At 49.4% G+C, this 14268-nt stretch overlaps 1 protein-coding gene across 1 annotated transcript in view; it reads left to right on the top strand.

Moving 5' to 3' along the window:
• Nucleotides 1-14268, top strand: part of SH3RF3 (SH3 domain containing ring finger 3) — a 374941-nt gene that overhangs the window by 316030 nt on the left and 44643 nt on the right. The window contains exon 8 of the mRNA XM_023190396.3: nt 2930-3249. Coding sequence (XP_023046164.2) covers nt 2930-3249 — 320 coding nt within the window. The remainder of the gene's footprint in view (nt 1-2929; nt 3250-14268) is intronic.

Below are 14268 nucleotides of genomic sequence, written 5' to 3'. Positions count from 1 at the left end.
CTGTGAAATTGGAAGTGACGTGGCTGGGATTCTTTTTTCTCAGAGACTCACTCTTTTATTCAAAAAATGTACAGAGCACCTTCTACATGCCAGGCACCATTGCGGGGGTTATCGTGAATTAAGCAGCCGTGTCCCCACCTCATGGAGCCCCATTGCAGTGGGGACAGGCAATGAACAATCAGCCTCCAGTGAACATGTAAATTACACAACTGTGAGGAGCTAAGCACCTTGCGGGCAAAGGAAAGCTGGAGCTAGAGCAGGAGCAGGGGAGGCTGAGGCTGCAGGGGGCAGGTGGCACCGTGAAGGCAGTAGGCAGGTCTCTAGAAGGTGGTATCTGAGCCTTCCAGGCACCTGAGGGTCCCGCCTTGCAGCTGTGAGGGAGGTGAGGTCTGTGGGCAGGGGTGCTGGCACTGTGCCTCTGAAGTGACCAGGAGCCAGTCGTACTGGCAGTGGCCAGGAGGCCAGTGTGGCTGAGGGGAGAGTATTAGGAGGTGAGGCTGGAGGTTGCTGGAACACACTCTGTCTCTTCTTTGGTGCCTGGATGAGCAAAGTAGTGTGGCAGGCAAGGGGAAGCCAGCCAGGAGGTAGAGGCCAACCACGCACAGCCCAGGGGCACAGACCCTGGTGCAGTCCCGAGGCCAAGGGCCACAGCGCTTCCCTGGCGGACTGTCACCCCATTCCAGGGACTCTGGGCCGAGGGAAGGGGAGTCAGACAGCTGAGGGGAGAGATGAATAAATCTCGAGGAGCGGCCTCCGAGTCAGAGTTTCCAGGGTGATTAAATGACCTGAGGCCCCTGGATCTGCATGATTGCCTGACCTGCTCTCCTTGTAAATATGGAGCTGTGTTGGGTGAGGATCAAATATTTCAAGTGTCCATCCCAGCTGAAGCCCTGAATATTAAAAAAAAAAAAAAAAAGAAAGAAAGAAAGAAAGAAAAAAAGAAAAAGGAAAAAAAAAAAAAACACGCATAAATCAGCCTTTCTGTATTTCATCTCGTAGAAACAGCAGGCTGCCCAAGTCCCGGTGAATCCGGGATCACATAATTAGATCTCACCAGCGCTTCACACACGGCTGTGTCAGAAGAAGGCCCGACTCCCAGATGGAGAGCTTTGTATGTCTCGCAGTGCTACTTCCCGTGGCCTCCAAACGCTGTTAGGATTAACGAGTGCATAGTTGGGGGCTGAGAAGATTGTTTTTATTGCATGTATTTTCTTTCATGCTCTGAAGCCATGAATGCCACAAAGTCTGCTGGTAGAAAATGATTACAGTATGACATAATTTTTCTCTGCCTTAAGAATGCACAGCAGCTGGATGTGAGCTGCGTGGTGCTGCCTGGACCACTTGGTATAAAGCAGTGTCTGATGCTCAGCCCAGGTCTCCACTTGGGCCAGAACAACCCAGGACAAAAGTCACCATTCCCCTGGGGACGTTCATTCTCTCCCAACATTTGTTTCATCCATATTTATTAAGGAGTTGATTCCCTGAAATTACTAACACACATAGTAGCAGAATTACTATGAATGTGGTGCTGTGTTTAAAGGGAGCTGTGTCTTTTCATATGGGAGGTTTTTACAAATGTTACCACTTTCAATCCCTAACATCTTTAAGAATTGTTTTTGCTGGCAGCAAGGTGGTGGATCCACAGTTGTAAGGTTCCAGTTTTGTAAACCTGGAAGCCCGGGCCTTCGACATGCAGGCACAGCAGCAGACGCGGGCAGATGGCAGCAGGGTGGTGGGCAGCTTCTCCTCCAGGCTGCTGCTGGGAGAAATGTCTGCTACTTTCTTCCTGCGGTTGTCTCCGGCCAAGGCAGCTGTCATATGCTCAGCCCTCACTCAGCAAGATCACGTACCCAGTGTGGAAACCAAGGACCAGCCGGGCGGGTTCAGGGGTCAAGAGTAACTAGAGTCAAGCTTGATCAGTTTACATGCAGTGATGCTTAATAATTCAGGGGACATCTTGAGGCCTCACTGAGATGCTTTTACAGGCTTTACTTTTATGGGCATTTTACAACCATATTTCAAAACCATATTTTCAAAATTTTTCTGAGTGCTTTAGCTCATCACAGCAGAGAAAATTAGTTAGAGCAGGAGTCTCCAACCTCCAAGCCACAGACCAATTCCAGTCCATGGCCTGTTAGGAACTGGGCCGCACAGCAGGTCGTGAGTGGTGGGTGAGCAAGGAAAGCTTCATCTGTATTTACAGCCCCTCCTCAATGCTTGCATTACCGCCTGAGCTCCACCACCTGTCAGATTAGCAGCAGCATTAGATTCTCACAGGAGTGCAAACCCTGCTGCACATATGCGGTATCTAGGTTGCACGCTCCTTATGAGAATCTAAAGGCTGATGATCTGTCACTGTCTCCCATCATCTCTAGATGGGACTGTCTAGTTGCAGGAAAACAAGCTCGGGGTCCCACTGATTCTATATTATGGTGAGCTGTATAATTATTTCACTATGTATTACAATGTAGTAATGATAGAAATAAAGTACATAATAAATGTAATGCACTTGAATCATCCCGAAACCCTCTCCTGCCCCAGTCTATGGAAAAATTGTCTTCCACGAAACGGGTCCTTGGTGCCAAAATGGTTGGGGACCGCTGACTTAAAGGACTTCATAGAACTGGGAACGTGCCCGTGTTCATGGCAACCTTGGCAAAGCTGTTTTAGCTCCACCTGAGGAAAGGGGTGTTTTGAGCCGTGGCAGGGCCGCCCTCATCCCTTGGGCTTTGGAAGATAGGAATGAATTTTCAGGGTTTCTTGGCGTATTTCTCCATCTGTGAAGTGGCCAGGTCTGGAGAAACATGAGAGAGAGGCTGTGAGTGCTCGAGGAGGGAGCCTGAGAAGAGTGTGCACTGCAGCTGCCTGGCAGGCCTGGCAGATTGCAAACTAACCTTTCATCCTGCTCTCTCTCCAACCCCGTCTCCAGCTGCCCACTCTGCAGCCCAGGCTCAGGACCGGCCAACTGCCACCGTGTCACCCCTGCGCACTCAGAACTCTCCATCCCGCCTGCCTGCCACCAGCCTCAGGCCTCACTCAGTGGTGTCCCCGCAGCACAGCCACCAGCCCCCAGTGCAGATGTGCCCGCGGCCGGCCATCCCCCTCACATCAGCAGCATCAGCCATCACACCTCCCAATGTCAGTGCCGCCAACCTCAACGGGGAGGCTGGAGGGGGGCCCATCGGTGTTCTGTCCACATCCAGCCCCACCAACACAGGATGCAAACTAGACGAGAAGAAAAGTGAAAAGGTAAGAGGCTCGTCCTGGACGAGCCCTGAGCTCGAGGCCAGCTGCTTACTGTAACTCTTTGGCACTAGATGGCAGTGGCATTTGTGCAATTGAAGCTTGAATGTGGGCACCAAATGCCTGCCCCTAGATGAACCAGGCGTGTGACAGAGAGGGAGCCAAACCACCACAGCAGCTGGTTGGAGAGGAATCAGGCAGGCCTTCGGTGCTGGCAGGGCCAACGCAAGTCCAGCTACATTTCTCATGCAAATTAGAAAAAGGTGTCCCCTCTTGAAAATGCCTTAGTTCCATCTGTTGTAAAATCATTGTAATATACTCATTTTGTTAGAACGAGATATTTATTGCCACGTGCTGGGATATTGTAATGATAAATATATGAATGTACATGTGCAGTGTGAACAGCACCCACTCCCTTTAATATGTCATCCTTGTGCAGTCCACAACCTGTTAACCATATGGGACAGGCCTATTTCCTGAGTAGCAATGAGAAGGAACAGGAGAATGCTGACCTGATAGCTGATGTGTTTTTTAGCTATTGTTTTAGCCATGAAGTGCTGATTTCATAAAAGAAAATCTGGGCCAGGCACGGTGGCTCAAGCCTTTAATCCCAGCACTTTGGGAGGCTGAGGCAGGCGGATCACCTGAGCTCAGGAGTTTGAGACCAGCCTGGCCAACATCTCTATCTCTACTATCTCTACTAAAAATATAAAAATTAACCAGGCATGGTGGCAGGCGCCTGTAATCCCAGCTACCCAGGAGGCTGAGGCAGGAGAATCACTGGAAACTGGGGGACAGAGACTGCAGTGAGCTGAGATTGTGCCACTGCACTCCAACCTGGACAACAGAGCAAGACTGCATCTCGAACAAAAAAAAGAAAGAAAATCTGAGTCTAAGAAACTTGTTCCAGTTGCCACCCAGCTAGACATTAGATTAATCAGGATGAGAATCCAGATTTCCAAATCAGTGCTGTCCAACAGAAACATAATGCAAGCCACAAATCGAATTTTAAATTTTCTAGTAGCCACATTTTTAAAAAGTAAAATTCATTTTAAAATAAATTTAAAAGGTAAAATTCATTTTAATAGCCTATTCTGTTAAACCCAATATCCACAATATTATTGTTTCAACATCTAACCTATATTTTAAAATTGTTGATGAGATATTTTGCTGGTTTTTTTACATGAAGTTTTTGGAAGCCCATGTGAAATCCAGTAAGCAATTCTCCAGGGCTCAGGGCCCACGCACTGCCTGAGACTGTATCCCTAGGGCGTTGGACTGGGTCCTGGGCAGGGAGCCACTCTGTGTATTGGCCTTGCTGCCTGAACGGTTTAGGCATTGTTCTGTCTTGGCTTGACTGATTCTGTGGGTCTTTTGACATCTTTCCATATAAAATCAGTCTTTGGATCAGGATGTCTTAGCCAGGGCTTAGATGGGCACCCTGGACACTAGATGGTGTGTTCCAGGCAGGGACAGCCTCTCTCTCTTTCTCGAGGCCATTGCCAAACACAGCACTGACTTGGCGGGCTCTCTGCCCATCACCCTGGAGGCAGGCCGTGCTCCCCTGTCCTCAGCATGAGCCAGGAGTGCTGCAGACGTGGGCCACACCAAGTTCTGCAGGGCCTCAGCACCTCCTGTGTTACTCAGTCCAGAGCGATGGTTGTTCCTGTGCTGACTGGTGTGGCAGAGGCATGCAGCTAGCAAAGCTCAGGTCTGCTCCAGCCTAACAGGGCACCTGGCATGAAGGGCCACAGCTGCTCTGTGTTTTGTGTCTGTCTGTCTGTTTGAAGAACAGTTCAGTCTTGAATCTGTTCCCTTCTACCCTGCAGCTCTTGTTATGAGATGTGACTGGGTCTCATCATGGGGGAGACGTGGGATTCACAGTCCTACCCTCTCACTTAAACATTCTTCCTTCTTCCCAGCTGCTCAGGAACAACCGGGGCAGACTTGGAAAGTGGGGGCTGTAATAGTTCCTTCAGCATTTCTGGTTCTTTGCACAAGAATTCCCTCTCTCTGGTTTGTGAAACAAATGGGACTGGCTTCAATACGACCATTGCTGAGTGGGTTTCTATGACATTGAGTCCTGTAGGAATCTACATGGAGGACAATGCTCTTCCCCGTCACCCACCTAAGTGTGAAGCTAATGAACACCAGCTGGGTCTGTTCCTAGCCTGCCTGTTAGACGCTTTGCAACTATTTCACTCTCACTTATGATTTATGCCCTCTAACAGTTGTCCTATATCAGCAAAGAGCAGTTGAGTCCAAAGGACACCCCAACATCCCTCTTGATGAAAGGCACCATGCAGGGACACGCTGTCATGCAGGGAAAGCTGCACATACAGTGGCTCAGCCTCCTCCTCCCCTGGCAGCTCCCGAGCCTCTGTGGGCAGCAGGAGTGCGCAGGCCACGCTTGGGGCTGGGCACATGCTGTGGGCACACAGGGAGCAGTCCACGCTGCACTCCAGGCAGGAGGGGAAGTGGTTTTTGTGAGGCCGTGTGAGCTTGTGCCCAGAGGTTCAGTAAACCCCAGCGGAGAAGCACCTCGCCCTCGCACACGTTGTGTGTGCTTTTCATTCCCACCTCTCGTAACCAACAAAGACAAGCACTGTCTACAAAACCACCTGTGAACATTTTTCCCATCTGTGTTCCCACTTGAATTTCTCCTAATTTGCAGCAAGGCCCAAGGCATCTACAGCTGCCATTTGTAGCAGAAGAGCAGAGATGATGGTCATTTTAGTCCACTGCTCAGAAGCAAGTGAGCCTGTGTGACAGCTGGGCTGGGCTAGGGGGGCTGGGGCCAGCACACTCCCTGCAGGCCGCTTCCTGGGCCCCAGCCCGCCATGACTACACTGAACAGCCTTCCTAACTTTGGGCAACTTGATCATAGATGTACACATGTCTGATTATGGCAAAGGTTTTTTAAAGCATTTGGCAGTATTCTCCAGTCTGTTTCTGTTAAATTTTCTTTGGGAAAAGACAGTGAGCTCCTCGCTTCCATGTCCACTGAGACACACACCTCAGTGTGGCGCAGTTTCCTAGCACCAGTGCTGCTAAATTCCACCCAGGCCCTTCCATGCATATACCACAGAGAAGTCAGGGTTGATGCAGCTCCTGGGCGCTATAGAGTAGGGAGTAGTTTTCTCCTAGGAGCATGGGAGATGTATGCACCATATCCCTGAGTGTGGAGAAGGAAGAGGCCCCAAAACCAGCTCTGTGTTGTATGGTGTCAGTGGCTATGGTTGAGGTCCCAGGAGGCTGGTGCCGGGAGGCTGGTCCCAGGAGGCTGGTCCCAGGAGGCTGGTCCTTGGGAGACTGGTGCCAGGAGGCTGGTCCCGGGAGGCTAGTGACAGGAGGCTGGTGCCAGGAGGCTGATGCCCAGGAGGCTGATCCCGGGAGGCTGGTCCCCGGGAAACTGGTCCCCAGGAGGCTGGTGCTCTGCTGCTATATCCAGGGGGATTCGGCCTTTGAACTCTGCTTCCTGCATGGCCCGATGTGGTGTGGAGGCCTCTGGGGATAATACAAGTGCAGACAGAGTGGCAGTTCTTTCTACAGACCCAGTCCTGAACCAGAGCTCCTCTCTGGGCCGAGGCATCTGCCGGACTATGCAGGGACCTCTGCAGCCTACTTGCCCAGGTCTCTTCCCACCCACCTGCCTGATCATATTGCTCCCTGCAGGGGCTGCCCTGTGGCCAGGCCCCCAACACCCACAAATTACACAGTAGAGCCCAAATCTGGTTTTAAAAGGTGGTCTTCAGGATTTAAGTTATCCTTTTGCACTTAAAAATGAATTTTGTGCTTGAAACGACCATGGAACACTACCTATTGTATCCATCCGTGACAGTTTTCTGGTTTTGAAACTGTATGAGCGCATCAGCACCAGGTGATATGAACCCTCAGGGTACCTAAGTCCAGGGGAGAGTCACCCAGAAGAGAAGGGTGCCAGTGCCTGCCAATGGGCTGCGTGCAGTCGGCATCCCTAACCACCCGGCCGGCCATCCCTCATTCCCTTATTTGTGCCCCAATCCCCGACTCATCTGTGTATTGCAAGGAGCATGAGGATGTACCTGGCAGAGCGCAGGCACGCGGTTCATAGTGAGGGAAAGATCAACCCTGGCCTGGAGGAGCCAGAGTGTAGTACAGGCTGCTGTACAGGTAAACAGGCGATTGATTGCAGGAGAGGGCGGGTGACAGACCTGCGTGTAGGAACAGAGGGTCACCGAAAAAGGCGCCTGGCCAGCCCAGGTCAGGGGAGGCTTCCTGGGGCACAGGTGGGAGGATCCTCGGCTGAGGGCCAGCCGGAGCAGAGGCCAGAGGACATGGCCCGAAGGTGAGGGCCAGGGATGGAAAAGGTAGCAGGCAGCCCTAGGAGGGACTCATTGCCAGCCTCTCAGCACTGCAAAATCTGCCAAGCACTGGGCAGTAGGGTGCCATGGGTGCCATGAGGCCATGAGTGGTGCTTCTTGCTTCCTCGGGGTTCTGAGCCCTTGCTGTCCCTGTGCAGTTGACCAAGTCCACACGGTGAGAGCGCTCCTGCCAGCCACCTGACTTCTGTGGAGCCCTCTCCTTGGTGCTGAGGTTCCCCGAGGCTCTGGCCGGGCCATGAACTCCACAGCAGCATTCTTCAAATGATCAGTCCAGTGGATTGGGACCACATTTGTATTTAGATTGGACGGGATAAACAGAATGAAACAGGGTAGCATAGATCTTCATGCTGAGCGTACAGTAGGGACGGTACACTGGGGAACTTCTGTGTTGTTGTGTGTGAGTTCTGACATAAAACTTAATTCAAAAACATCTCAAAGCCTTGGGCCGACAGCCCCTGCCCGTAGAAGGCACCTGGTGATGACTGTAGACTAAAGAGAATTGGAAAAAATGCTGCCAGTACGTTTTCACTCTCATAACTTATGGGAAATTCTTTGTGGGCCAGAAAAAAAAAAGGGGGTAACTTTCCTTTTTGGGGTGTGGCAGTTTTTGCTTCAGTGAGTAATAGAATATTGAAACTTGAAAGGGCCTCTAAAGATGTTTTATATTAAACTCCCCATTTTCCATGATGTTCCTGAGGCTCAGAGACCTTGAGAGACTTGCCTGGGGCCACACAGCATCGGCACTGGAGCTGGCACAGGAATGCTGGCCTCTCGCCTCCTGTGTTGGGTCCAAGTGCTGACTGTGGTGACCTCCCAGTCCCTGGGAGACGATGGCCTGTCCAGGAGTCCCACAGTGAGACGTCCAGGGTAGCTCCTGGCAGGAGACCATGAGGTTGGCCTTGCGGGGAGAATGGGCCCTAGGTGTCTGCCTTCTGGGTCCACATTGGACCCAACCACAGCCAGAACCCATGCAACAGTGAATCACTGACCAAGTCCGTGTGGACGGCATGACCTATGTCATCAAGATTCTGCAAACCCAATTTGGTGTGAAAGGAACAGAGGACCTGACAAGAGTGACCCATAATAGTGGCAGCAAGTCCTGGTCTGGAGCATGGAAGCTGTGGGACACATATATGCACCCACCCATTCAATATATGTATAATCTCATATATATATATGTGTGTTTCATATGTCATATACACTTATGATATGACATAGGAGTGTGAAAACTCCTATATTTTTAGTGAAAACCCAGGAACATCCAATCGGAAGAAATCTTGAGGATGAAGCTCTTTTTAGTAGCCAGGCAGCTCTCCCTAAAGTGAAGAATTGCTGGCTTATAAATGTATTTCCTCTTTAGTAGAGGCACCCTGCAATAGGTAGACCCTTACTCGTCTATCCTACTTCTGCTGACAGGCAGCATGGGAAGCCAGCCGCTGCCAGCTTTCATGCCAGCTTCTCCAGGGTTACTAGCCCTATTCACTTCCAAAGTGACAGCTACACTCTGCCGGCACAGGCTGGCCACATGCTCCCACCAGCCAGGGTGGGGAGGGGCCTGCTGTCACCTGCAGACACTGGCATCAGAGGTAGAAGGGGCTGGATCTGGCCTCACCCAGAACTGAGCTCACCCACATGGGAACCATCTTATGGGTCTTAGGGGAGACCTGCCCCCCAGCTTGCTCGCGGAGCCCCTCAGCCCATGCTCTGTCGCCAGGTGCAGCCACAGCCTGATGCATCCCTGGGCTCCCAGGCCCATGGGGGGCTTGGGAACCTCGGGTCTGCCCCACAGCAAAGTCACTGAGGAGTCTCACGGTCAGCCATGGGCCATGGAAACCACCTCCGCCCTGGCCACTCGGGCCCGGCAGCTCTGCTGGCCAGTGGCATTGGCGTTGGCTGGGTAGAAGGGCTCACAGAGTCAGCCCCATGTGGCTGGGAGCACCAGTGACTCGAGGTCCTCTTCCTGTTGCCCCATTATCAGGCTGTCTCCTGAGGGATAAGGGGAGCCAGCGTGCGTAGCTGAAAATGAACCCATCCCGAAAGCATTAATCCCAGCTGCCAAAAAGCATTCTGAAGTTTTCCAGACAGCCTTTTTTGGACGGCGTAAACTGCTGGAGCATCGCTTCCCTGATGACAAGAGTGGCAACCTCTTTCTCTAAGTTAGGAATGTCCTGTCAGAGCACAGGCCCTGAGTGGGGCAGGGCAGTGGCCCAGCCTGGTCTGAGCAGAGGTCAGTGGTGGCCTGGAGGCTTCTCTTGTTATCTGCGCCCTCCCAGGACAGCAAGTGAAGCTGGCTGTCCGCAGTTCTCCTGTAGAAACTCCATGGCCTCTGCATTGGGATGAGACTTCTGGATCTCAGCGTGGTTGTGAGTGCTGGTGACCCTTTCAGGGTACAAATGTGGACATGAGGTCCAGAGAGGCAAGCTGACCTGCCCAAGGCCACGTGACAAGTAGGGCACTGGGAATGAAACCAGGTTCCATAGTACCCACAAGTGCCCACTCCCCATTCTCTGCTTCTGCTGGTTAGCTCCTCCTCTGGGGAGAAGAGCCTGGAGCTCATGCCGCTGAGCCTTGAGGAAGTGGCAGGAACGAGGGAAGGAGCAGGAGCCGCGGTCATCTCAACAGCCAGTGAAGCTTGAATTTGGAGAAGGAAGACACAGTGGATGAATCAGCACGGAGGGTGGACCTGGGGTCAGCTGCCTGGTGTAAATCAGGTCTCCTGTTTACCAGCTGTGTGACTTCAAGCAAGCTCCTCCACCTGTGCCTCAGTTTCCACATCTGTGAAATGGGGATGATGGCACCTACCACCATGAGTTGTTGGGAAGAGTAAATTTAGTTAATTTGATGAATGCATAGCATAGTATTCCGGACAAAAATATTAGAAATTATTATTAAGAATTTGATAGTTAATTGGAGTCTGGATCCCAGAAGAATTATATGATCCATGCAGATATAAAACTTATATCCCTGAGGCTTCTCTAAAAGATCAAAGAGGGGTTTAATTTTGTTATATATATATATATATGTATGTGTATACATAAATATATATACTTATAAGTATGTGTATATATAAATATATACTTATAAGGATATATATACATATAAAATACATATACTTGTGTGTGTATATATATACATATATATACACACACACTTATCCATCAACAAATGGAGAGATGTAGGCTACTCAGAAGGGAGCCCTAATTGGTTGGTGCAAGCTATGTGTGAAATGTCATTTATTTATCTCCTCAATCCCTGGAGATTCCATTTCCTGGTTCACTTATCCTATGTCCGCCAAGAAACACAAATAGAAAACGATGTTTAAGATTGCAGTTCTATACCTGACCTATAGCCTGAACAATGAAGGGAACTCAAGAAAACTATTATTCAGAAGTAGGGTTTCAACTGCAAAGCATTAAACCAAAATCCATCTTTAAAATCCATCTTTTCTTTAGAAAAAGAAAAGGATTTGTGAGTCACGTGTAATCGTTGTGAGGGTTCTGCCACCCTCTCCAAAGGGCACCGACTAATAACGAATAACTGATCAGGATTACCGTGAAATCCTACACTCTAGTGCCACATGAGCTGGACAAGCAAGCGATGCGTGTGACAATGTGGTTGGGGCGGGCAATGCACACACTTCATGGTCGGGAGCCCCTGGCACAACTCGATTCCCATGTCAAGTCTAGATTCTGTTCTGCAAAATTCTACTGCTGTGACTGCCTTCTTTTTCAACTGATATATTATCACAGTGCTTTCAAAGACATAGGATTTCTTTCCAGCCGTCCATGCCCAGAAAAACTCAGTGATGGCATCAGTTCAAAAGAAAAACAAGCACATGTCCCATAAACTACATCAGAAGGTCATGCCCACACATCGGACCCAGCCGTCTGTCCCTCCCAGAAGGCAACCAAGTCAGCATGGCGGGGCATCTCTGAACATTCCACAGCACTTGCCAGTGCTCTCCATTTTGGTCCCATAACTGAGGGCAATGCCGAGAAAGAACACAGAGTGCTGGGTTTGGCATTCTGTTTATTGTGGTTTTATTTTGTTGGTTTTTTATTTCAGGCACTCAGGCCATGGGGTGGGGAGCCGGGGAGGGCACTCTGTCACCTCACGGGAATAAGACAGCTTCGTACCATCATCTCCTTCTAGAGGAAGTCACTCCTGGGACAGTTTGGTTTTTATTCACCTGATAAGTTATGTGCTTGCTTGGTAATTCCTTCCAGGCCGCATCTTAATAAATTACAAGACACATTTGTATATAGCATAAGAATGAAACTCATTAATCTTTTCAGAGGATTCACACTCTATCTGGATCTCAAATAGAACCAATAGGTCAACCTCATGAAAGTGTTATTCCTATAGGATTTCTTTGTAAGACCAGCAGAAATGGCTAGATTTATGGCTTCATCAACTGCCTTCTTTCGTTTTGTCATTCTTTTTTTTTATTATTATACCTTAAGTTCTAGGGTACATGTGCACAATGTGCAGGTTTGTTACATATGTATACATGTGCCATGTTGGTGTGCTGTACCCATTAACTCGTCATTTACATTAGGTGTATCTCCTAATGCTATCCCTCCCCCCTCCCCCCTCCCCACAACAGGCCCCGGTGTGTGATGTTCCCCTTCCTTTGTCCAAGTGATCTCATTGTTCAATTCCCACCTATGAGTGAGAACATGCGGTGTTTGGTTTTCTGTTCTTGCGATAGTTTGCTGAGAATGATGGTTTCCAGCTGCATCCATGTCCCTACAAAGGACATGAACTCATCCTTTTTTATGGCTGCATAGTATTCCATGCTGTATATGTGCCACATTTTCTTAATCGAGTCTGTCATTGATGGACATTTGGGTTGGTTCCAAGTCTTTGCTATTGTGAACAGTGCTGCAATAAACATACGCATCACCTGCTTTCTACCTCTTATTTATTCTCTCCTTCACTTTAAAGTCACCTTACAACTCCCCTAGACTTCAGTTTGTTTAGTGTTAAGATGGGAATAATGTCTTTTTCTACTAATGGAAATATTATGAAAATTAGTTATTGGTTTGTATCAGTCAGGGGTCTCCAGAGAAACAGAACCAGCAGGAGAGAGAGAGAGAGAAAGAGAGAGAGAGGTCTTAAGAGAGAGATAATGTATTTATTTTAAGGAATTATGTGATTGTGGAGGCTGGCAAGTCTGAAATCTGTGGGGCAGCCCAGCAGGCTGGACCCTCAGTCAGGGGTTGCTGTGCAGTCTTGAGGCAGGAAATCATTGTCCACAGGATGCCTCTGATTGCTTTTAAGGCCTTCAGCTGATTGGGCGAGGCCCACCCACATTATCAAGGTATGTACTTTCAGTAATCTCCTTTACTTAAGGTAAACTGACTGTAGATATTAACACATTTGCAAAATGCCTTCATAGCAACATCTAGATTAGTGTTTGCTCAAACAACTGGGTACCTGCCTAGCTACACTGACATAAAACTCACCTTCACTGTCCACCCTTTGTCAGCTTGACATCTCCCTAAACTATACTTAGTTTCTACATAAAGACAAAAGCAAAGTCATACTTCTGCCTAACATGATGATACAACAAGCCTGAGTACACCAAGAGTGCACACGCCCTTCCCAGAAGAGGATTCAGTCTTTGAGTGATGCTTCCTCTTCTCCTTGATATCCTGTAACTTAAATACTATCATATAATAATAATGTCATATAAAAGTCAGTGCAACTTATATTACATGGTGAGATAGAAGAAAACAAAGGTACTGCTTAATGTACACATTCACACAGACATATTCATAACAAAATAGGAGGAAACACAACAATTACAATCCTCATTTCTGTAACTGTTCACATGGTCATGGCTGGTATTTATAATTACTTTGTCTGCTATCCAATCTGTATTCCCCTTCCCTTCAGAAAGCGCCTCAGCTAGGCATGGACCCTTACCTAGTGGGGTGACCCAAACCTTCACTCCTGAAGGGTCTGGGCCATTTGTAATCCTGTCTGGATTGGGTGGTTACAGTTTTCCATTGACCTCAGTCACGGGGCATTGTGATTGAGAGCGCACTAGGAGACACCCTAAGAGATCCGCTGTATCCCAGACATGCTGTTGCCCACGTCTACTATGGAGGGCCGTCCAGTTTCCCGCAGTGGTCAGGATCGGTCACCCCAGCCAGCACAGCAGTTCCCATTTTTGCCTTTGATTCCAAAGCACATGGATCCCAAAGCGGCTGGGTGGCAGTCTTGACTTGCAGCTCAGTGGAATCGTTGTGGTGTTTCCTGGTGGCAGCATTCCTCCCCCTGGAACCAAGACCTCTAGACTAGTAGAACATAATGTTGTGAGAACAAGAAGCAGACATTTTGCTAGTGGGTCCCTGGGGATCATAGTGAGTGGTGCCACTCCCCTTTCTGCCCCGTGATTCCTGGGCCCATGAGTCCTGGCTGTAGGAGAAATAGCACCATATATTGGATGCTGATTCAGAGCATACCGAGCCTTCTGGAGAATATTGCCCCAGCCCTGCAAGGGACTGTCACCCAGCTGGTGCTGTAACTGAGTCTTCAAAAGGTCATTCCACCATTCTGTCAAGCCAGCTGCCAGCACGATGGGGAGCCTGGTAGAGCCAGTGAGTTCCATGCGCCTGAGTCCATCGCTGCACTTCATTTGCTATGGAGTGAG

Source organism: Piliocolobus tephrosceles, chromosome 15, assembly GCF_002776525.5.
Source record: "Piliocolobus tephrosceles isolate RC106 chromosome 15, ASM277652v3, whole genome shotgun sequence".
NCBI lineage: Eukaryota > Metazoa > Chordata > Mammalia > Primates > Cercopithecidae > Piliocolobus > Piliocolobus tephrosceles.
The sequence above is the reverse complement of the archived record's forward strand: the minus strand, read 5'-3'. Positions and strand labels throughout refer to the sequence as shown.